This window comes from Anopheles coustani, chromosome 2 (assembly GCF_943734705.1).
Source record: "Anopheles coustani chromosome 2, idAnoCousDA_361_x.2, whole genome shotgun sequence".
Lineage (NCBI taxonomy): Eukaryota > Metazoa > Arthropoda > Insecta > Diptera > Culicidae > Anopheles > Anopheles coustani.
Genome location: NC_071289.1, coordinates 76791803 through 76816205, shown reverse-complemented (window position 1 = coordinate 76816205; position 24403 = coordinate 76791803). Strand labels below are relative to the sequence as shown.

Below are 24403 nucleotides of genomic sequence, written 5' to 3'. Positions count from 1 at the left end.
TCCGTGCTTTTAGCTTTAGGGCAGTTGGAACAGGAAATTGTATTAGCAACTAAATAGCATAACAAAAAAAAAAAAAATGAAACGCGTGCATGTTAAAGGCTTAAGAAATTGTGATTGACAATAATTCCTCCTACGCGGGAAAGCGGAAGCAAAACGCGACGTACTCAAGAATTTCAAAAAGGATCAAACAACTCGAAATCGTCATATCAACGATGCTGAATTGAACGAATTCTCTACTTAGAAAATTGAAGCTTACTACGATCGTTACTATAGAGAAATTAAACTACACTTTAAATAATACAATGTACTCGTCCTACCGGTTACTGTCCGGTCGGTTAAGTTTTTGGTATTTTCCTTCACATTATTAATTGTTTTGCTGGTGTTTTTTGTTTAGATTTGAATTGTTATTACATTTGATTAAACTTGTATGTTTTACCAATTTAATTGTTTCATCAAACGTTCTACAGCGACGCGGTTTGACTTGTTGTTCAAATGATCCTCTGTTATTTTTATCAATGATGTATATTTTATCTAAACTTGCCCTTTCGTTTTTCTTTATTTCCATCACAAGGTTTACCTTTGTAATTTGTTCGCCGTTTATTTTTTCCCCTTCTTCTCATTCCGTTAAAGCAGTTGTTGAGTGTGTTTTTAAGCTGCTTTTTCAAGAGCACTGACTAGTGTGAAATTTTGTTTCTATACATTTGCTCGCACATCGAACGATCAGTTCCCGATCTTTGACCCTCTGCAACGATGTTCCGATATTTCGCTATCATTACTTAATATCATTTTTCCCCTATTTTTTCTGGATTAGTTTACACACGAGTATGCTTTCCAGAGCATTTCATAGGAAAATCATATCTACGAAAACAGCATCCAAACACGTGTTCTCCAAGTGTTTTTTTCTGAACTTCTTGTACGAGTATTTCGATACCTTTATAGCTGATCCTTACGAAAAACCATTTTAATCCAATCGTCAAGGTACGTTTTGAACGAAAAGCAAGTTTCCCTTTTCTGCTAGTAGTGAACAAATTTATCTGAACAGAATCAGAAACCCGTTAACGGTAGATTAAATAAATAGAAGCGATCGTCTTACTCGCCGGCGTCCTAGCTTTGATCGTTATAAACAATAATCAGGAACAGATTGCGATCGTGTTGTGGTCTTAACTCAGGAAAGAACAATCCCTACTACTCGGTGATCATGTTCTGGAAGTCGTTCAGCGAACCGTACGTCTCCGGGTCCTCCTGACGGTGGACGATCTGTGGTGGTCGTGGCAACGCTAGCGGAACCGGAAGCAACTCCGGCATAACGGAATGATGTGTGATGAGCGCCCGGAGTGAGGTGAATTCCTTCGTGAAGCCCTACGGAAGAAGAACGATGTATTTTGAAGGAGTGTGCTTTTATTCTACCCGGGGAGATATGTCCTACCTTAATCTTGTACCCCCGTATCGTCCTCAGTATTAGGTAGTGCGCTACTTTGGGTGCCGGCGGTGGAACACGAAGTGAGAGCGCGAAACAGCCCGGCTTTGTCGTGCTCTGGCGTACGAGAAATGCGCCCGGATTCTGGCGCGATAGGACTTCGAGGGAAATTTCGCGCGGTATGCCCGCCTGGAACCAGGGTGCACCCTTCAGCTCGTGCTGCTCCTTGAGGCTGAGACTGTCGTTCCGGATGGGAACGGCCGGCGGGTAGAGTAGCGTCGTTGCCGTGTGATTGTACCGTGGTCCGCCGACATCGTGCAGGATGGAACCGTGGCCGAAAGACGTTCCCGGCGAGAGCGGGTTTCGACTCGTCACGCCCATCGCCGTCGTCGTTGTGGTCGTTGGGATTGACATGCTAGGAGACGTTCCGTTCGGGGCGGAGATCTTGCTGGTGGTAAACACGGTGGTGGAGAGGGATGTTTCGGCCGTGTCGGCGCAGATACCTTCGTTCACGTACCCATCGGAGATCGTCTGTGAAGAGCTGGATGAGCTCGAGGGTGAGGACGAGCTGTGCACCAGCGGTCTGCTGTCCTCGGCCGTCCGGAGGATACCCATCGTTAGTCGTTTCACCTGTAAACACACACACACAGAAGGGACACTGCTAGAGCAATAGCTAGGAAAGGCTGGGACACTAAACGTTCAGGTACTGACCAACGGGGGCTTCTCGGTTAGCTTGCGGCAGGTGTTTAGTTCCGTTGGGGAGTTTTCTTCCTCGGAGCTGTTGGCGGTACGTGGCACATCAAGCAGGTTGTTGGTGGTGCGGTGGAAGAACACGGTCGTCCCGATGGATCCTCCGCCTCCGGTTGGACCCGACGGTCCGTTCGGTCCACCACAGATGGTAGCCTTTGCCGTGCGGGATGCGTTGCTGGAGAGTGGGGTCGCCGTGGCCATACCCCCCATCAGCCGGGGATGGTTGTTCGGTGTCGTTTCAATCTGGTTGCTGTTGATGGCGGTGCAGTTCATCTTGTCCTATTTGACTCGCACATCACTCGTTCGATCCGTGATTTTTTTTCTGATTTCAAGTGCTCCTGTGAAATAAAAAAAAATGGAATGGCATTTAATTTTAGAGCAATATGCAACAAGTAGTACATGTACAATTTTATATACAAATAATTAGTTTTATCACCACCTTAACTTTTTATTTAGTCGATGAAGCAATAAGTAGTAAAGTGTCTCATTTGAAGGCATACTTTTTGATATAAAGTTTATTTAATATTTTAATGATTTCGAAAAAAATCGAGGTAGAAAAATTGTATAAAGCTTCAAATACATAACCGCATTAGTAAAATACAATAAATAGTGAAGGAGATCTAGCAACGGTTCAATCAATTTAAATCGACATAAAGATCAAACTGAAAATCGGTAATAATAAAAATATGAAATGAAACAAAAATATAAACTAAACCCGTTAGTCAATTTTCTCTCTCTAAAAATTGATCTCTATTCTCTTGATCAATAACAACATTTCCAACAACCATTTCCAACGTTGTCCATATCAATCCAAACACTACAGATTGTGGCCTTATCCTTGTGGCCAAAGTATCCTTTTCTCTATTTAATTAATCTCATTTTACCGTTCACTGTTACCGATCGTTCAACGTTGTACAGTACCGTATGTCGAGTCTTGCCGCTGGAAACGTGAGAACGAACCTAATGGCCTTCAATGTTAAGAGTCACATTAGTAATACCGACTTTCTGCTTCCGTCGGCGAACGATTTCCTCTGCACGCGCACGTGCAATACCGAGTTCCAGTTCCAGATTCATCAATCATAATCACCGCCGGGAAACGGGTAAATGTGCTAAATACTCTCGGCACCGGTGTTCGTCGGTGGGAGACGCCGGTTCGAACGGCAAAACAAACAAACAAACTCTCGGAGTCGGTAGAATTTGGGCCCTTTCGACACCCTTGGCCAGTTTCGTTTCGATTCCGAACGGCTCCAACGACTTGCCCCTTTATCAGCTCGGTAGATGGCGGGGTAGAAAAACGAGCTCCACCAAGACGTGTGTGGGAGAGGGGGAAAGGAATCGACCGCAGAAGGTGGAAGGACGTTCAAGTTCCCGAGGGCTCATTAGCTGCTGACAAAATCACTTAGCATGGGTTAATATAAATGACTCCTGGTGGCAACATTCGGTGCGTCGGAACCACTTTCGTTAATTGGATTAATGCTACTTCACCGGAACGATCCGGGCGTAAATTGGTCGTTATTGTTTTCTTTCGTGTAAAGCGCATTGAAAGTATTTTCATGTAACGTACGAATTAACAAAGGGTTCAATATGGTTGCGTTGTATCGATTAAAATCATATTTAAATTAAATAAACATCCATGACATTTTATTTCAGTTTTCCAACCCCAAACAATCAGTCCAGAAGCCGGAAAAGATAAATTAATTTGTATGTTCGCTTCGAAACAATTCAACTTGCAATTTGTCCGAATGGGGGAGGTGGGGATGTTTTCGATTATCGATCACCATTTAATTCATCCATCATTTGTTGGGGCACGAAAATTCCCGTGCCATTCTTTGGCAAATAGAATTGCAATCGAAACGAATCCTGACGGCGTGCGAACGAGAACCATCAACCACCAACAAACCGTGAGGAGCCGTCAGCTTCCATTTCCCACCGAGGGAAAACTATTCTAACAGGCAATTCCGAAGAATTCTACTTGCCGGAAAAGCTGCTTCATTCGTTTTCGAGTGATTCTTGTATTCCGGCGAGCGATGACCATCTTGTTTGGGAAAATGCGTAAGTCTCGATTTCGCGCGCCCGGTGGGAAAACCGAACCGACATTCCATCGCAAACGGCACAGGAAAAGTGATCGCGACGAGCGGAAAGGAGCGAGAAATAACACCGAATGGAATCTGAATTACAGGCCACTCGTCTTTGGTCGAGGCGAGACGCTAATGGTATTAATTTATTCGGCCGACAAAAGCGTGCGCCAAACGTCGTGTAAATTTCATTACTTAGCCAGCATCAGCAGCAGCCGCCATTGGACTGCGCCGTTTCCATAGCGACCCAAATGGCAACCCCGATTTGCGTTGCGGGAAGGCGGGTGTCAAATTGAGTGAAAATCATGTTTCCGATCGGTTGCCGATGAATTCATGGGAAGCGTTAATTAAAACAAGATATCGAAAGGATAACCGACACTCGACTTGAGCCTTCGCCGTCGAATGTCGTCTGTTTTGTGATGCTTGATGAAAATTCCATCAAATTCACTTCCATCACTCGTCCAGCAACCATTCGTATTGCATTTAAAATTCGCTGATTATTTTGACTAATTGATGACGCCGTGTTTCCAACCTTTCCCAGCGAAGGACCCTTGGCGTGTCGTGATTTATAAACCCTAGCGTTGGGTAAAGGGACAAATTGAATCATGTACCTAATTGCGGTATCAGCAGAACCAACTAACTGCTTCAGGAACAATTTCCCTCCGTCTATCCACCGGGGTGGTGCTCTTAAACAATGTGATGGCTTTATTGGGTGAAAATATAGACAAAACCAAAGGGAAATAAAAAATAATCTAACCTTCATCCCTCTACCTCGTTCACGTTCTAGTCGGGAAAGCTTTCGAATCCCTCCCTTCTTGTTGGGTAAAATAGGAAAACCGGTGGAAAAGAAAAAAAAGGATGAAGGAAACTAATTTAAAGTTTTCTTTAGCTTCCTTCAGCACGTTGGCGTCCATCGTAAGCGACGCAATAAATAGTCCGCTACCTTGGCACGCCAGACAAGGAGCATACTTTTACTATTGGCCGGGGTTAGTTAGTTGGTTGGTTTCCTCGGTTAGATGAATGTTTCCCCCTACCCCTTGAAGTTACCCTCTTCCTGCTCTGACAGTGGCAACAAAAGTGCACCGACGAAAAGTTGGACTGTCTTGATGCACCGATGATTCAATTGGACAGACCTCCCCTTCTTTCTACCATCCGGAGCTTTTATGCTGCGTTTTAGGATATCAAATTAATTTGATAATAAATTTACCCCAACCATCAACACCGGGGAACACTTAAACGAGGTCGCTTTTGGGGTGCTTTTCTTTTTTTTTTTTTGCCTTCGTTTTTTTTTCGGGAGACATTTTGGACGACAGAGCCACTGGCAAACGAAATGGTAAAAAGGATATAAAGGTATTCCGTGCTCTACAACATCCTGACAAAGAGAGAGGATGTTGGAAGTTGATGTTAAAGTCAAAGGGTTCCTCTGGTGCGGTGGAAGTTGGCAGGACCATGCTGAGAACATGCTGCATTACGACCGAACACATTTGACACGTTTCCTTTCGGCATCGGACAACGCTGTCTGGTAGTGCGCCCTGGGACTGTTCGTAGGGAAGGGCAAGGGAACCGACAAACAAAGCTTGACAGTGGACCACCTCCTGGGGCACCATGCTGCACGATCAAGATGCTGGAATGTGTGTGGACAAAATATTCTGCAGCAAACTTTTCGGCACTGACCTACGCTTTTCCATTCTCGAAAGCAAGGACCACCAGCCGGCTGACGACGACGAGAACGACACAACGACACTAGCGCACATCGAAATCTGTGTGTGGGAACTGGGAAGGAAAGCAGAAGTTACAGATTTGAATATTTTTGCATAATAAAAAGGATTCAGGATGACCGAAGGAAAGCATCCGAGTAAAAGAAGACGGACCGTTCCTTGCGATTCCGTTGGGAAAAGCGATTGACAAATTGGTAAAGAAACTTCAATTGATGTACAAATTAAATTTGTGTTTCAAACGTTTCAAAAAGCAAACTGTTGCACGTGATTGGCAAACGTTTCGATAAAACAACAAATACTGAACTCGTTAAGGTTTTTAAAGGCAGCAATCTCTAAAACGTAACCTTGCTGAAGTGTCGTAAATAAGAAATGGTCATTATTTCTTCATCTAATAATTTTCTAAAAGTTTAGAATCATCAAACATGCATATATTATTAAAACAAAATTACTGAGTATGTATCTAGAAAAAAATGCACTAACTAAACGCATTGAACAAACGATGGTTCAGTATTTACGCTATGCTGATATCATTATAAACGTGCAATTATTTAATTTCATTTAATAACGCATTCAATATAAATCCATCGCTTTCCGCGAAACATCGTTATGCATCAGTTTTTAAAATGTAACTAAATTGATTCCTGCTTCTCAAATATAATCGTTTCACAAACTAACCCTTCTTTTTTCAACTCTCGCCCCAGCCCCACCCTCTACCGGAATCCACCGGAATGTAAACAGACAAACCACGTCGTTGCGTTCGATCACCATTTTCAATTGAGGCTACATTTGCATATCCTCTTCCTGCTTTGTTAGCGCTTTTCCCCCCCAACCCGTGTCGAGACCTTTCCCGGCGGAAGGTAAACATCATCCACGCACGGCCACGGCGGTGCAATTTCGCATCCGCGTGCTTTTGTCGAATTGATTACAATCCGGGTACGTGATTTATCTGCCGTTATCTACTGCCGCTCGTACCGGCGATTTAGCCGCGTATCTTCAGTACGTTCCGGATATGGGAGAGGAGTGCGTTTTTTTTCTTCTGGCGTTATCCTCTCCATTTCAATCATCCCTCCCGCATTGAACGCATCAATGAAAACATCACCTTCTATCCGACTCATAATTCATCCTTTTTCGGGTGGCACGGGTGGGGCGATGGTTGGGTGGCCATGGTTGGGTCAATCGATTGGAAAAGCAATTCCGTGAAACCTGCCTCCAAAGTGTTGGTGGGGATGGGGTGGGAAATTTTCCGTTGGCATTATTGATTCAATTCAAATATTTTTATGCGTACCAGTGGTCTCTCACTAGCTTTTCCCTGAACCCCGACCCACTTCTCCCGTTGCCGTTTGACGGTTTTTCTTTTTCGCTTGTATCTACGGAATGCCATTCTATCCGGTTGAGCTTCGTGCATGGTCAGGACGAACGTTTACTCACGGCCAACGGGGATCATGTATGGGAACGGGATCCGTTTCCGACACGTGATCGAATTCGGGCAACCAGCACACGTACTCTAACAACGTTTGCTTAACGGGATGGGGAGGGCTGGTGGGAGCATGGAGGGTGTCGGTATCTGGGTGGGTTTTTCATCCTCCATTTTTTCCGACGACTCACATGTTGCCACGGTGAACGGGACGAGTGGATTGTAATAAAATCGAAACGAACACTGACGACGAGTGAGAGTATCGTTTATCACTTCATACAAATTAAAATATATTTGACTTCAACACATCGGCTTCAAAGGTGTAGTTATGGACTATTCGGAGAAATTAAAACTGTATGAACAGCATTTTCTACGAACATGATAATTGTTTTGCATTTTTTATGCTTGCGTACAAAGCATATTTCACCACAATAAAAAAATATTTTTAGAAATAAAATTTACGTAATTTTCTTACTTAATTTTTTTCCCAAGCTACACCCATTCCACCCCCTCGGTAAGGACGATGTTTCGCGCACACGTCTGTCAGCAAAAACCTGCCGCGCAAACAGTTTAGTTAGAAGACGCTTTATGCTGTCTGGTGCGATCGCGTTTCCCTACGCCTCGGCTAAAAACGCACGTTCCAGACGGCAATGATTTATATCCAAATAAACACGTATCCAAACACGGCACAGCCGCTTGATCCGCCGTGCGTGCGTATTTATGTGCCTGGTGTCGGTCCCTGCTTCTGCTGCGTTGGAAGTTCTACTCGAATTCGTAGCCCACCTCGGAAGAACCCCCACCGGAGGTTGGAGAGCAGGCCGGAGCAGCGTCAGCAGTTCATCGGCGTGAGTACATTTCAGCGTGTTTTATTGATCTTCCTCTACACCCCCACCCGCTCCCGAGCGGGGGTTCAATCTGCCGAACTGATTTGGGAAAACCCAAACCCATCGCCCTCGTCGGGTGGGCAGTTCCGGCCAGGCACTCTCTCCCGGGTGCAGTTCATTATTGCGGGCTGGTGAAGCTGGTTTCGTGTCTGGAATTCAATGCCCTCTCCGGCCGCAAGAGGATGGGCCTGCCCGCTGGAGTGAGGCATAAATCCACCGGACCTGCAGGCGTTTTACACGCACTGTTCGGAGGAAAAAGGGCATCGGGCATTAATCGAATATGGCGCGCGAGCGAACGCGTGTAGTGGATATTTTTGGAAAAAAAAAGGTTTGTCTATTCAAATCCCACCCAGGATAAATGGAAGCGAGGAGAGAGATGGAGAGAATAACAACCGTAAATGGAAGTAAACATAGTTTGACCAGATTATTACATTTGCTTCGATAGGCCGTCCTAATGCCGTTTCAGTGTTCCCCTCCCCCCGAAAGCGACATTAATGTTTTTAAAGTTTTTCCGCATTTGGTATGCGCGCAGGAAACGCATGAAATTGGCATCCAAACAAACAAGTGGGATTGATGTTTTTGGTAGAATGTGGGTGAGACTTTTCCATTGCCTAACTGGGGAAAATAAGAACCTATTGTTTACCACTGGTATCGGGAGTTTCGTAAAATTGATATCTCTTTTCGGACCAAAATGACCAAAGTACCTTATGGGGACAATTGGGGTCGCTGTACGAAGCATTAATATATTTTTTCAAAATTCGATTTACCAAAATTTCTTTCCAGCCGCGCCTTTCTTGGCGTCCCTTTGATAGTTTTATTTTTATTTCTCAATTGTTTTCCACTTTCGTATTGGAATTCTTTCTCGAAAGGAAAGTAACACTGATAACCAAACATATTTAAACATTCCATGTTTGATTCATACTTAGATCTTTTCGGTTGTTTGTGGTTTGTTTGAATGTTTTCACACTTTGCGGAGTTGTTTCCCATTGCAAGAAAATTTCCGCTTGTTAGTTTTTTCATTACATTTTTTAAGCATTTCAGTTGAGTTTTCTTTTTCAATAAACACTTTTGAGAAGAATTCTCTCGCGATGTATTTGCGCCGTGAGTGGAATAACACATTAGATATTGTTTCACAACTTTTTTATAAAAATTATTTAGCGGGAGTTGCATTTCATGTTCCAAAATACATATCAAAAACGGTCCGTTGTTTGAAACATGCTGCATTTGAAATTCGACAGTTTAATTTTGCCCATTCCTTCCCTGCGAAACACAAAACACTCCACCATCGTTCGGGAACGATCGACAGCGCGTAGTTCTTCCTTTGGCACGCCAAAAATCGCCACAAACCGTGCCAAGTCATGTGGAGCACTTATGCGTTTGAAAACTGCAATAAATGAACTGTCGGCAAATCTGAATGACGACGTCCAAATCACTCGCGCCGACCGTACCATCGGTTCGTACAATAACCGGCGGAATTGGATGCGGAGAGCCCGAAAATGGAAAAACTACTGCCACACCGAGGACTGGGAAACTGTTGTAGTGAACCGGGAACCGTACTACTAACGGGGTGTGATAGTGTATCGAGCATCGTATCGAAGCTTGCAATCCACACGGAACAACCCGTTCCACAAACCGACGACAGCATCGGAATTGGCATGGTTTTGGGAAAGTTTTCCAAACCGAAAGCATCGGTAACAGTGTAGGAAAAGTGAACAAAAAATACACTCCCAAAAAAAAACAATATGTTTCATTCAGTTTCGTACTCTTTGTCCACACCGAGCGGGGATTCATTTGTGGCAGGAAGAGGTCCACACACCGCAAACCTCGATATCAATCCATTCGTTTAATCCGAGGTCGAAGATCATTGAAATTGCAATGAGACTGGGAACAAAAAATCTTTTCTGCACAGTTAAGGCATATAACACAAACGAAATGCTCTTTTGTTCAATAAAAAAAAACTACATTGGGGTCTTTAGTAAAAAAAACCGAAAAAATCGCAATGAAGAAGTGTTTGACGGGAGTGCGACGAAACAGTTCCATCGAGGGACAAAGAGGAGTAGACAAATAAAGTAAAGAGACCTATCCAGCATCACCTATCGCAAAATGCGCGCCTTTCAATCTGGTTGCACCAGATGCACTTGCAGTTCCATAACAAAAAAAAAACACACACACACACTACCAAGGTACACTTTTCATTGCTTCCGGACGTGGTCGTTTGCGATAGAACTATCTGTTGCACCGTACCCGAGATAAGCGTCGATCCTTTGTGGAGCTGGTGGATTTTGTGATTCGATTGTTTTTTCCACCCGTTGTTCCTTTAAACCACCGAAAGTTCATTACGTTCCGGTGGTGTGTCTTTTGCAAACCAGTTCGGTTTATTGAGCTTTATCTAGTTGCTACTATCCTAACCGATTCCATTTCTTTCTTTTTTTATAGATACCAAATTTTAACGAGCAAGACTTTGTAAATGACAACTTTTTTAAATCTGCTCAAAAATTGGAAAGTGCCAAATATAACATTTTAAATTAGATATGAGTATTGCGCAATTTTGAAATTACCTTTACCAATTGGTAGCACACAAACTGTGGCACATCTGGACTCTAAATTGCACATCGCACCTTACAGTGCGTTAACCTAGCATGCTATATTCGCTCAAGAACTGACTTCCAAATCGACAGCAGAGGCCCTCATAAATGGAACGACACGTCAGGCCACGAGTACATTCCCACCGGCGTGGAACGACAAACGGCGGAGGGATTAGCGCGACCACGCTAAGGCGCTCTAATGTGAGCCTAATGCTCATATAAGGCATTTTGCACGCTTCGACAACCTGGCTGGCGGTTGCCTTCCTGTCGCGTTAAGCTGTTTAAGGGCTCGACAATCGTTCTTCGTTTCTTTTTTTTCACCAATGTTGTCCTAAAGGGGGTGGGCTAAAGTACATGAAGTCCACCGGGACGGAGAAAAAAGCGGGGGAACAGCAGGGAGGAAAATAACATTTGACACGTTAAAGCCTGTTAGGTTCGGAGCGTTCCGAAGGGCAGCTGCCAGCGAGGTGTATCGCCGCCAATGGTATGCCAAGCCCAATCCCGAGCCGGTTCCGACGGGCGCAAGGTTGGGAGAGCGATTGTACGATTGTGCCAAGGAATGCTATCTGTACGTAAGTCGCAGAAATAAATGCCTTCAAGCTGCTCATTCCAAAGATATGTACAATAACATGTTTATTTTACAATGTAATTTGCTTGTTTTTATTTTAAATTAACATGTTTTAATGGCACGATCTTTAATTACTTCGGCGAATCATCATCTTGGTTGATTTAAGTGAATATCGATCACCACGAAAGTCGTGCCAGTGGACACCCATCTCGTATGCTACCAACGGCTTTTTGGAATACTTTCCATTCAAATGACTGAAAACAGAGAAAACCCGAATAATAAGCTTTGTTTCTAATTCAAAGTTTTAGCCATTTTTCCATACCTAAAGATGCATTCACCATTCGTCTTAAACCACCAAGCGCCCTCATGCTCGGTAGCACAGTTCCAGCCCGAAAGGTCGCCATTGCGCGCGTCGTATGTCGAGAACGGCTTGTGTTCGTGCAGCCGCAGCGAGTCCCCGGCCGTGCCCGTGTACTCTCCCAGCTTTTGGAGGGCATATTTCGTCCCTTCACTACCGACACGAAAGTCGCCGTAGTGTGCATAGGCGACCGAACCATCGAAGTCCTCCAGCACCACGAGCAGCTCGTGTGTGCCGGTGCGGAGTCGCTGATGAAGCTTCTCCAATCCCAACCAGAACTCCCCGCGCACGGCACCGAAGCCGTTCCTGTACTCAGTCCAGTTGCGGAAGAAATTCACTGACCCATCGAAGCGGTGCTGGATGGTGAACCATCCGCCCTCGCGGTAGATGGCCGGTTGATTCACAATGTACTCTAACTGGCGCGTTTGGCTACTAACGATCTGCTGCATTTTTTCCGTGCACGCCTCTATCACGTTTCTTTCCAGCACTTTGAGGCCAGCGTTCAGGTGTTCTTCCATGCGTGCCTCAAGCTCTTCCATATGCGTTAGTAACAACTCGAACTGGAATCCATTTATGTCCGCGCTGGGTTCACTTCCACACTGGCCGGGTGTGAGTCCACCGACGGTTAAAAGTAACAACACTATTAGAAAGACCATTTCGGAGAGATGTCTGATTACCGCCGATTCTACGGACTGACTGATCGTAGACAACAACAAGAGCAAGATCGATCAGAATAGGCAGCGACACATTATGCAACACACAGAAAGCAAACCTTATCAAAACGAACGTACGGCGATCGTGCAGTTTGTTTGTAAATATATTATATGTAGATGAATATTAGTAATTCTAGCGAATGGGTATTTTGATAACGATTCACCATCTGCCCTCGGGCAGGAAATGGCTATTAAAGGGACCTTACAAACCATGATGAATCGTAGAATCAGTGTTTATTTTTAGCTCTATTTTGCGTGTCTATTCATTATTTTGTTTCAGGAATTATTTCTTAGGTCCTTTGATTTTAACTAAACACCTCTTCCTAAAGGAGAATATTAGAATCTCCCCAATGAAGCAAACAACACTGATCCACCACCCGACCATGATCAACACCCAGATGCAGAACAGATCATCGAAGTGGAAAACGACCCTTTCGAACTGAACGATTTCGGTCAGGATCATTTCATTCAATTCGTCCCGTAATCCATCCACCCGGAACATCCACATACCGCTCTCGAAGTATAACAGCAGGTACCGCACCAACGTTTCGTAGAAAGGCGAGTGCCTGGCCAGCTGGAGAGTAAAAGCTTTTTCCTCCACCATCTCACGCATCACATACTGCCTGAAACCGCGCTCACCCACAACGTCCATGGCGAACAGCATCGCCATGTGGCACTGCTCGACGGTACAATATTCTCCGAACATCGCATCATTTCTCTGCTGATACAGCTCCTTCGCTCGCTTCCTACTAAGCACCTTCCCAGGCAGATTGTTGGCCAACTGTTTGGAGTCCGAGAACGGGTTGGCGATCAGCAGTTTGGATTGGTTCAGCTCTTGCACCGTTTCCGGCCGTTCATAGTATTTCGCCACCGACATCAGCGAAATGATCTTGGCGTTGTACGCCTCGGAGAGAAAGAATACAAGCAGGACAACGCCAAAGGACACAATTCGCGTTGGAAACGGCCTCCGATGTGGGTACCCCCCGGAACCGAAGAATACCAACTCAATCAGATCGTGCTGAAAACTGGCCGGAAACAGTCGGCAAAGCAGGCGACAGAGGACACAGGTCGTTCCTAACACCAACCAAATGCCGACCGAGAATGGTTTCAGAAGATGGCTCATGAAATCGCGCTCCGTGCGGAAGGGACACAGCAAACATCTTCCGCCGCGCTCCAGCAATGTAAAATCGTGGGAAAAGTGCGCCCGGTTTTCAGTAAAGCCAAAGACCATATCGTACACGGAGCGAACACTGAGCCCCTTCTCGGGGGATAACACTTCCAAAGTTCCATTTAGCTTGCGCTGAACCAGATAGCGTATGGCTTCAACCATCAACCCAGCGATTCTGTCCCTTCGTCCAAGATGGATGAGATACGGAAACTCCAAAACTCCGGTCATGTAGAACCGGTACCCGAACACATCGCTCAGTTTGTTGGGGAAGTAGCGGCCCACGGAGGACGAATTGTGTTCATCAATATCAAACAGGTACTCTTGGTGGGAGAAATGGTTCTTCGTGTACAACTGTCCCACAACTAACTCGGTGTCGTTCGACGCGTTGCCGTTCTCCAATGGTACGATCAGATAGTTGGTTATTCCAAGCACTCCGAACACGTCAGCCAGCACGGACTTATTAGATGTACTCTCTACAAGAACGATGAATTTGGCCAGCTTCGAGTAGCATTCATGGGTTTCAAGCCTCACAGATACCAGGTCACCAGTGAGCTAAAATGAGACTCCTATCGGTTATCACACCTCATCGCATCAATACAGCAGTAGGCTTTGGTTGCAAGTATTTCATCACCTTTGTCCCAAGTCCACTAGCATCCATAAGAACCAACGAGGCATCCCTGTGTTGGTACATCCAGCGGAATGTTTTGTGCCGAGTAATAGTTACAGGATAGTTCGACTCCAACCAATTCACCAATTATCTGACCGTATCGTCCAAAGGACTTGGGTCGACGTATCCACGCAACTGAACCACACAAACTTCCAGACCTTCAACGCGTGCGGTTTGCTCTTGTATTGCAATTGAAGCTACTAAATCCATGAAGTCTGTGCAATATATCACTCCTGCCCACGCCGAAAGAAGAAATGAGGTGAATAAAAACATTGTGAGCACGTAAAAACCTAAACTGATAAACTAACACCTACATGAACTGAATCTTGCTTTTTATTCATCCTCAACTGTTGATCTGGGTAGTGGATACATTATTAAACCACAGATGAATTATTAATGGCAAGAATGTATTGCTTCATTTCCAACATTAAAGTGATAAATAGCAATTCCATCCGCCACTGAAAGTTTTAAGTGAAAGTCCATTTGATGGTTTAACATTGACGTAGGTTAACTTTTGGATTTATTTAATTTTTAATTCAACGCTTGCTGAGATTAATATAACCTTAGCTTATGTTTTGTGTTGCTCAATTTTATGCAGTCATAAAATGGCTTCGCACGGAAACGGTTACATCGCACCACTCCTCTGTTGTGTACTGCTTCTGTTGGCCACGTATGGACACTGCAACCTGCGTACCTTAGTAGAGGACATTGCTGTTAGAATTAGAGGTATATGGTCTAATTTCGGATCGGGAAACAAGGAACACGTGCGACCGATTCCACTATACACACAGGAATGAATTCTTTATTCAACAGTTCCGGTCATTTGACACATGCAGTGCTGCCAGTGTCATCAATTCAGTAGTTGTTCAAACCAGCTTGGTTCAACACTTCTTGTCAAACCAGGTTGGTTCAACACTCCTCCTCAACGCTGAACGTTTTGATGCCGATTGCCTCCCGATGTTGTCGAAGCTTCACCGCTTGCAACGGTTTCGTGAGTAGATCAGCTTGCATGTGCTCGGTCGGGCAATACTGCAGTAGCACGATGCCGTCCCGAACCATTTCTTTCACAAAATTGAATTTTGTATCGATGTGTTTTGCCTTGCGTTCAGCTCTGTCTCCGCTAACCATCGCAATGCAACTTTGGTTGTCCTCATTGACCACGACCGGACCAACCTGTTGTTCGCCAATATCTGCCATTAGCTTGAGGACCCATTTTACCTCCTGCAGACACTCGGCAAGGGATACATACTCGGCCTCGGTGCTAGATAGTGCCACACACTTCTGCTTATGGCAGCCCCATCCGATGAGCCCGCCGCCGAACTTAAAAAAGAACCCTGAGTTGGATTTGCGGTCGCTCTCGTCTCCTGCCCAGTCGGCGTCCACAAAACATTCCAGCTTCTGTTCGCTTCTTCCGAGGTAAAGTACGCTGTCCAGTGTACCCCTTAGGTAACGTAGTATTCGCTTAGCCTCATTCCAATCCGCTTCTGATGGATCTTGTACTCTCCTTCCCAGAATGGCTGTAGCTATTGAAATATCGGGTCTACTGGTCACAGCAGCGTACAACAGAGCCCCAATAAGACTTTGGTACGCTTTCGCCGAATCCAACTTCTTGCCAATCTCCTCCTTTCGTTTTAAGAAGCCGGGATCCATCGGATATTTTGACGGCTTTGCATCTTTCATGCCGAATCTTTCCAGAACTCTTTCCAAGTAGGCTTGCTGATCAATACAAAATTGTCCTTTGTTTAGCCTAACACGTATTCCAAGAAAGAATCTTAGATTACCCATGACACTTATTGTAAAGTTCTGTTCCAGGACGTGGACCACCTCAGAAAATTCCTCCTCCGTGTAACAAATGACAATTACATCGTCTACGTAAATGAGTACAAAAATGGACTTATCCGCTTTTTTGCAAATGTATAGGCACGGGTCCGCCGTTGATTGAATGAAACCCTTAGTTTTCAGTACGTCGTCGATTTTCTTATTCCAAACACGAGCTGCCTGCTTGAGCCCGTAAATACTGCGACGCAGCCGGCAGACTTCATTCGGTTTACCACTCTCGTACCCTGGTGGTTGTCGCATAAAAATCTCCTCCTCGAGATGACCATGAAGATACGCTGTCTTTATGTCAACGTGTTTCGCCAACATCTTCCTTTTGCTCGCTAAAACCAGCATCGTCCGAAAAGTTATCTGTTTTACGACTGGAGCAAAAACTAGATCATAATCGGTCCCGAATTTTTGGCAAAAGCCCTGCGCCACCAAACGTGCTTTATAACGAACGAGATTGCCGTCTTCGTCCGCCTTGCATTTGTAGATCCATTTCGACCCGATTGCCTTCCGTTGTGGCGGCAGTTCCACTAGCTCCCACGTATTATTTTCGCGATGGGACTGCATTTCCTCTGCCATTGCCGACTTCCACTTGGTGCTCTGTGGACCGGATACAGCTTCCTTATACGTCCTTGGTTCAGGCAAACTTTCCATCACCAAATTCACTTCCTCGTCGTATCTTACCGGCGGAACGCCTGCTGTTTTCCTCTGTGAACGACGAACGGTATCAGTAGACTCCGGAGGTTCGATCTCTGGCACCGCAGCTCCAGCTTGAACTTTACAGTCATCATCATCCCACAGTCCACGAAGCCAATTGTTGTCGTTGTCGTTCCAAAACCCTCGTGGCCAACCATCACCTGGACAATCCTTGCCGTAGAATTCGGACTCAGAGGTTGTTTCGTGAGTCAAATCGGGTTCAGCTTCCTGTTTCACTGTTTCATCGAAAGACCACTCGATTTCTTCCCTTCCAGTCGGACTATCCTCCAGTTTGGGTTCATCGTGATGATGCTCCTTAGATCCGTCGCTGAATTCGAGAAAACGAACATCCCGACTGATTTGGATTTCTCCCGTCCGTGTGTTTAGCATCCGATACGCTTTATGTTCCGCGGAATAGCCGACGAACGTCATTCGTTTCGCCTTGACGTCTAACTTCTTACGCTTTACCGACGGAATGAACACGTAACCGACGCATCCAAATAGTCGCAAGTGGGTCAAATTTGGTTTTCTTCCGAACCAGATCTCGAACGGCGTACGGTCTACTGCAACAGATGGCAAACGATTTTGCATGTAACAAGCGGTGTTGACTGCCTCCGCCCAAAATCGCTTGTGCATGCCCGCGTCCTGAAGCATACACCGGGCCATCTCACTCAGAGACCGGTTTTTCCGCTCCGAAACCCCGTTCTGCTGTGGTGAATGCGCCGCAGTGTACTCCACCTTTATTCCTTCATCCGCGTAGAATCTCCTAAGTGTCTTGCTGGAGTATTCTCCACCCTGATCGGAGCGAATGATCCGCGGTTTACGTCCGAACTGATTTTGAACCAATTTCACAAATTCGCGAATCTTATCCTCGACCTCAGATTTTTTCTTCAGGAAATAGACGAAAGCATAACGACTGTGATCGTCTATTAAGGTCATAAAGTAACGACATCCCCCTGGCGTCGTCTCCTCCATTGGGCCGCACACATCACTATGGATTATATCCAGCACTTTAGTCGATGTCTTTTCTGCAACCGATGGAAATGATGGTCGAACCATTTTGCATTTGATGCAGCATTCACAGGTCACTCTGACTCCGCAGTCACGAATGCGAACACCAGACGCCAAGTTCCTTCGTTCCAACTCCTCCAGAGCTGCCGGGTCTCGGTGTCCAAGCCTGCGATGCCATGTATGAAGGCAATCCTTGGTGTGTCGGCTGTCATTCACCAATAAGGCCCGTTCATCAGCCATATTCAGTCGGTATAGGCCACCCACTTTATCAGCTGTAGCCACGACTTTCGCACCGTAAACAAGCTTGCAATTGCTTTTGTCGAACACTGTATGAACACCTTTACTGCAAAGTTTGGGCACTGATATAAGGTTGCACTCTATACCCGGGGCAAAAATAACGTCCGTTAGTGTTATCGACACGTTCTTTCCAAAGTCATTGTCGCACGAAATAACCACGCAATCCCCTATTCCACCCGTACGGATAGATTTGCCGTCCGCTGTAAAAATCTCAGGACGCACACTTCTGTCTAAACGGCTGAACAACTTTTCATCGTTGGCTAAGTGTGATGTTGCACCAGAGTCAATAAGCCACGCACGCGTAGTTCCGGGAACACTGGAACGCACCGAAAAAAGGAACGACGCTTGCACGATGGAGCGAAGCCGGGATAAAAATCAAAAATTCATTTTTGGATTTCAGAAAAAAGAGACATGTTTTCTTAAACTACAAGATGAAACTAAGAAATGACCCAAAAACTAGAGCCTCTGCTCTTCCAGGTTCTGAGAAACAGCCTCTCAAAGTCAAGATTTGTGAAAATATTGCGTGAAAAATTGAAAAAAATCCATCAACTTTGAAGGTCTGTAACTCCTATAATAATGGTCGGAATCGGATTCCAAGCACAGTTTTGGAAAGGTTTATTATCAAGCTTTAAAATTATTGACAGTTTAAGCTAATTGAAATTGAATGTCACAAAATATTAAGCATTGTTTCGCAAAACTCCCGGAAAATTTTTCAATTTTCTGTTTTTAACCTTATGCCATCGCTAAGGATTGCGAAAGATTGTAATATGATGCATACCCACTTATAGCCTAGAATGTTTTGTAACAATAAATGATAGTTTTTTTTGCGCATACGCGCGCATCTTTACGTTATTCTGTACTTTAGATGTGAAGCTTATAGTTTATCAGCTACTAGGCGCCTCCATCATGCCATATGCAGCATCATGTGTGGTAAGAAATATGAATTCTCATTCAATGCATTCAAATTTGAAATTCTCATTCAATGAAAAATGTGAAGCAGGGTAGTGATTGAACATCACATAAAAGGGGAAAGACAAGCCAAGTCACTGGCAAAGAATGAAACTTGGTTTGGTTTGCTTTGAATGTATCAGGTCGCTTTTACTTGTTCTACAGCTCACAAACCCATTTTTTTATACCCAAAATTCCTCGGAATAATGTACCCTACACTAAAATAATAAATAATAATAAATGTACCCTACACTAACACTTTGTTCTGTTTGTACCCTTACCTGTAAAAGCCGTGAATTTTGGGTAGATATACCTGTCACTCTTTTTCTACCCTAATGGTAAAACGCCGCTAATTGTGGGTGGATAACTCATAGAAGTGAACACAAATATTTGATAATATTTGCTTTTGAAAACAATATACCCTAACCATACAGTAACAGCTAAGGTAGATGTTAAAATTTTGACCTTCGAACGGCATACCATAGCGGTATGCATTTGAAAAGATACATATATAACATACGTTCGTTTATAAAAACATCATTCAAGCTTTACCTTGAACAGCATAAACACCAATTGTCAGAAAGCTCCTTGGAGAACGAACAACGTTTTTTTAGTTTTCAAGTAAATAATCTATCTGAGATTGATTTAATAATTTCACGATGGGTTCCTTTATAATCAATGATATCATAAACGTTTTGAAAAACAATGCTTCTTGCAAGGAAAACATTGGGTATGCTTTACAGTTCATTGAAAGTAAAGTAAGCATCAAACCGTGTGATAAATTGAAAGTGACTAATAAGTTGATGATACTGGAAAAAAGTTTCAAGGCTAGATTGAAGAAATGTGCTAGAAACTCGAAGAATTTTCAAAAGGATTCGAAAATCTGGTTGAACAAACCATTTGACATTAGTGCCTATACGGAAAACAAAAGTCGTGGACGGCCAAAAAAAGAGTTTAATGATCTCTGCGTGAGGAATAAACGTCGAAGTGTGGCCAAAGAGACAGATATCAACGGCAATCTCGAAAAGGAATTATACTCAGTGAGGTTGTTAGCTTTTAAAGAAAAGCAGTTAAGGCTGATGAGTATGATAGACATGTTTTTGAAAAATCCTTCAAGTGTTATGCCAATGACAACCAAAAGTGATGTTTTAGTATCTGCCGAAGAAGCGTTGGCATGTTTTATAGACAATAGTTTCTCAAAATCCCAGTATAATGATTTGCATAAAGTATCAAAAAAAGTTTTTCCGTCATATTACCAAATCAACAAACTTAAAAAAACCTGCGCACCAAGTGAAGATTTTATTTCTATTAGTGAAACAAAAGCTGAAGTTAATCTACAAGAGTTGGTTAATCACACTGCGTGTAGAATAATTGAAATACAAAAGGCAGAAATCTTGCGACACCTTTCATCTTCTTTGTGTGATTCACTAAGCGTCGTATTATTGTGCTCGTGGGGCATTGACGGATCTAGTGGACACAGCATTTACAATCAACCGCTTCATGGTTCCGGAGAAAATACTGCATCAGACAGTGATTTATTAGTATCGGCATTAACGCCTATCCGTCTTTCGTTCATCAGTGACGATTCAGATATCATCTGGATAAACTTGATGCCTCAAAGTGTTAGGTTTTGCAGGCCAATTGTGATCGAGTTTGCGAAAGAGTCAAAAGAAAAAGTTTTACAAACAGTAGACGAAATCAAAAGCCAAATAACCAGGTTAGTTCCTTATACAATTCAGCTAAATGAAACAAGTAATGTGACGGTAAACTATTCATTTTACATGAGTTTAATTGATGGAAAAATTTTGGCATATTTAACCGACACTCTATCTATGCAAACATGTTGTATATGTGGTGCAAAACCAACCGAAATGAACAGTGTAGAGCACTTAGAAAATGGATTTATTCCAACTCCTGAGAATTTATCTTATGGAATATCTCCACTGCACTGTTGGATCAGATTTTTCGAATGCTTGCTTCACATTTCGTACAGAATTGAATTTAAAAAATGGAAGGTTACTAAAAATTTTAAAAGCATGTACAATGATCGAAAAAAAATTGTATTGGAAAAGATGTACAAGGAATTTGGTGTAAAAGTAGATGAACCAAGGCAAATGGGTGGAAATAGTACGACGGGAAATGTTTGTCGTCGGGCTTTTTCAAACATAGAAAAATTGAGCGATATTTTGCAAATAGAAACAGAACTCATAGAAAGGTTTCGAAATATTTTAATAGCCATCAACTGTTCACAGCCTTTAAATCCAAAAACTATTAGTCTATATTGCAAAGATACATACAAGTTTTACATACATCATTACAATTGGTACAAAATGCCTTCCACTGTCCATAAAGTTCTTGCGCATGTAGGTGAAATCATTGTAAATGCCCCAGCTCCATTGGGATCCTTAGGAGAGGAAGCAGCAGAAGGTAGAAATAAAATATACAGAAGGGATAGAAGAGAACACGCCCGTAAAATGTCACGAGAATTCAATATTAAAGACATTTTTATGAGAGCATTACAATCATCCGATCCATACATTTCAACAATATCTCTGGCTAAATCGTTGAAAAATAAAAAACAAATTCCATACCCAGACGCAGTAAAAACATTCTTCGTAGATTACAGCTCCTCAAATAGTAACAGTCCCTTGCCAATTCAAACCCAAGAAGATGATGGTACAAGTTCAGAATATTCAGATAGTAGCTCTTCGTTAGGAGACGTTATGTCCGCGTTAGATGCTTTGAATATCAATTATATTCCAGATGACAATATTTTGAATGGAAGTTTGTAGTAAATTTAGTTTGTTTTATATCAAACTTTAAAAAATCTTTAAGTTAGTATAAAAAAAAAAATTAAAAAATAATGCACCCATAGAAAATTCCAAAAATATGAGGTTTTTGCAGCGCCACCTGGCGGGATTGTCCCGAAACATCATAATTTCGTGTAATATAATAGTATTACACGATATTACAATGAAAAAATTGCAAAACATTTGATTCTGAATTTTATCCCGGCAATTTGCTCTTTTCGCTCCATAGTGGCTTGGTCGTTTTCGCGCACTGTTTTTGCTCGTTCTATCACCTTTTTCTTTTCGCTGCTTTTCTGCTTCAGGAACTGCTTGCACGCCTGCTTCTTGTGACCGGGTTTTCCACAAAAGAAGCACACAATAGACTCCTTGTTCGTTCGGCTGCCCGTTTTCAGCGCCCGCTCCTCCGCCGCATCACCGCTATACAATTTTTCGCTTTCATCCAGTAGCTTGGACCGCACCAGCTCCATTGTTAGATCTTCGTCGGAGCGGTTTTCCAAAGCGGTGGTGAGGGTATCGAAAGCCTTTGGTAGGCTCCGCAAGATCATAGCTACTTGCATGTATGGTGACAATTTTTCTCCAGCATTCTCGAGACGAGAATACAATTCCTCCATGCTGTAGAGGAAATTCTCCATACTCTCTCCTTCACAGAAATTTGCGCTGCATATTTCCTTTAGAAGTGCCACTTTTCCAGTTAATGTAGCTTTATGGTGGTGAGCCTTCAGGGCATCCCACGTGGATTTGGCGCTTGTTTTATCCAGTATGAGGTTATGTTGGTTGTCCTCAACAAATTTTTTGTTTTTCTGACTGCGACTAATTTCACTTTTAAAAAAAAACTTCGCCCGAAAGATTAACAACACTTAATACACACCGCGTGGCCTGGGCCCATAACCTGTTAGAATTAGAGGTATATGGTCTAATTTCGGATCGGGAAACAAGGAACACGTGCGACCGATTCCACTATACACACAGGAATGAATTCTTTATTCAACAGTTCCGGTCATTTGACACATGCAGTGCTGCCAGTGTCATCAATTCAGTAGTTGTTCAAACCAGCTTGGTTCAACACTTCTTGTCAAACCAGGTTGGTTCAACAATTGCATCGTTCGATAACGCCACCAGTATTAGTGGGACGGATCTTTGCATCTTTACCACAGCCAATTCGACGCTAGTTGAGTTCGCTCCCGGGCTTCTTCAGCGGCTCGTTGCTAGGTACCCAACGGTTTATCTACGAACTGGCGATATCTTTGTATCCTACAGCATTAAATATGCAACGATGGTTCTTTTGGACGGAACGGCATTCGAACATAAGGTAAGCGCAACGTGATTTGTGGAAAACGGTTAACTAAACTCAACATCTGTTCTAGTTTCCTATGCGTTACATTACATACATGATGATGCATCATCCCTGCTATCAGAAAAAGGCCAAGTTTGTGATCCTCGTTAGGCGTCCCGCTTTTGCCGACCGAGCCGAAATAGCCGCCATGTTGACAAGGGAGGGCATTTTAAATTTCATAATAGTCCGGGTGGAGCAAGGACCAACGACGTATGCGGCAACCGGTTGGACCTGGAACCAGTTCTCTAAACAGGAGCAGTACTTCAAGACGACCGATCGGCCTGTAGCGCGATTCTTCCCCAATAAGCTGCTCGATCTGCACGGTTATCGATTCACGATTTACACCTACGACGAATATCCTTTCTTTGTCAGTTTTCACGGCGCTAAATCATCCGATGTGTTGGTAGACTTCTTCAACATGATCGTCCGTAAACGTCACAATGGAAGGACCGCTTTCGTAGGCGACGAAAAGTTTAGCGACGTGATGGACTGTCGGTTAAATTCCGAGTACAATCGGCACAACTATCGAAACATACTGTATTTCCGCGAAACGACGGGGATTTACATCGTCTGTCCGATACATCAGAAGCGGGAGTTTTTACAACACCTGTTGAAACCGTTCTCGCTGGCAATTTGGTTCGTCCTCGGCGCATTGTTTGCCTTTTGCCGTGTGCTGCAGATCCTATTCCCTACCATCTACCGGTACGATCTGATCGGGATAACGTTCTTCGGCGGTGGAGGCACGGAGTACGAGCAACCGTTCCAGTTCCGCATCGTCACGTTCTCGCTGGTTGTGCTGTTGTTCTTTCTTTCCGAAGCATACAATACCAAGATCATCTCGCTGATGTCGTACTCCAAGTTCAACGTACTACCGCGTACGATCGATGAATTATCCCGCTCGGACTTTCAAATACTGTCCCCCCGATATAGTTCGGATCTATTCGAACATTTGAAGCTGAAATTCATACCAAGAGCGCAATCGGAACGTGAGGAACGACGGCTAGGGATGAATTTGTATGACGTCTACTGCAGCGTAATGAAACAAGGTTTTGCGTACATCGCAATCAGGAGCTTATACAACAGTTATGAAAAGCACCTCTACATGATCGATGAGCCCCTATTTCCTGATCGCAACCTGCTCCAATTTAACTTTGAATCACCGTTCTT

At 43.8% G+C, this 24403-nt stretch overlaps 2 protein-coding genes across 2 annotated transcripts; both read right to left on the bottom strand.

Annotated features, from left to right (window-relative positions):
- Positions 1 to 142: 142 nt before the first annotated feature.
- LOC131266519 (EGFR adapter protein-like) lies at positions 143 to 2445 on the bottom strand. Its single transcript, XM_058269070.1, has 3 exons — positions 2129 to 2445; positions 1427 to 2047; positions 143 to 1359 (listed from the first exon to the last, which is right to left on the bottom strand). The coding sequence occupies exons 1-3, from the start codon at positions 2438 to 2440 to the stop codon at positions 1186 to 1188; spliced, it is 1107 nt and encodes a 368-aa protein (XP_058125053.1). The 5' UTR covers positions 2441 to 2445; the 3' UTR covers positions 143 to 1185.
- Positions 2446 to 11538: 9093 nt separating this feature from the next.
- LOC131265069 (angiopoietin-related protein 6-like) lies at positions 11539 to 12425 on the bottom strand. Its single transcript, XM_058267331.1, has 2 exons — positions 11734 to 12425; positions 11539 to 11665 (listed from the first exon to the last, which is right to left on the bottom strand). The coding sequence occupies exons 1-2, from the start codon at positions 12423 to 12425 to the stop codon at positions 11539 to 11541; spliced, it is 819 nt and encodes a 272-aa protein (XP_058123314.1).
- Between the last annotated feature and the right edge of the window lie 11978 nt (positions 12426 to 24403).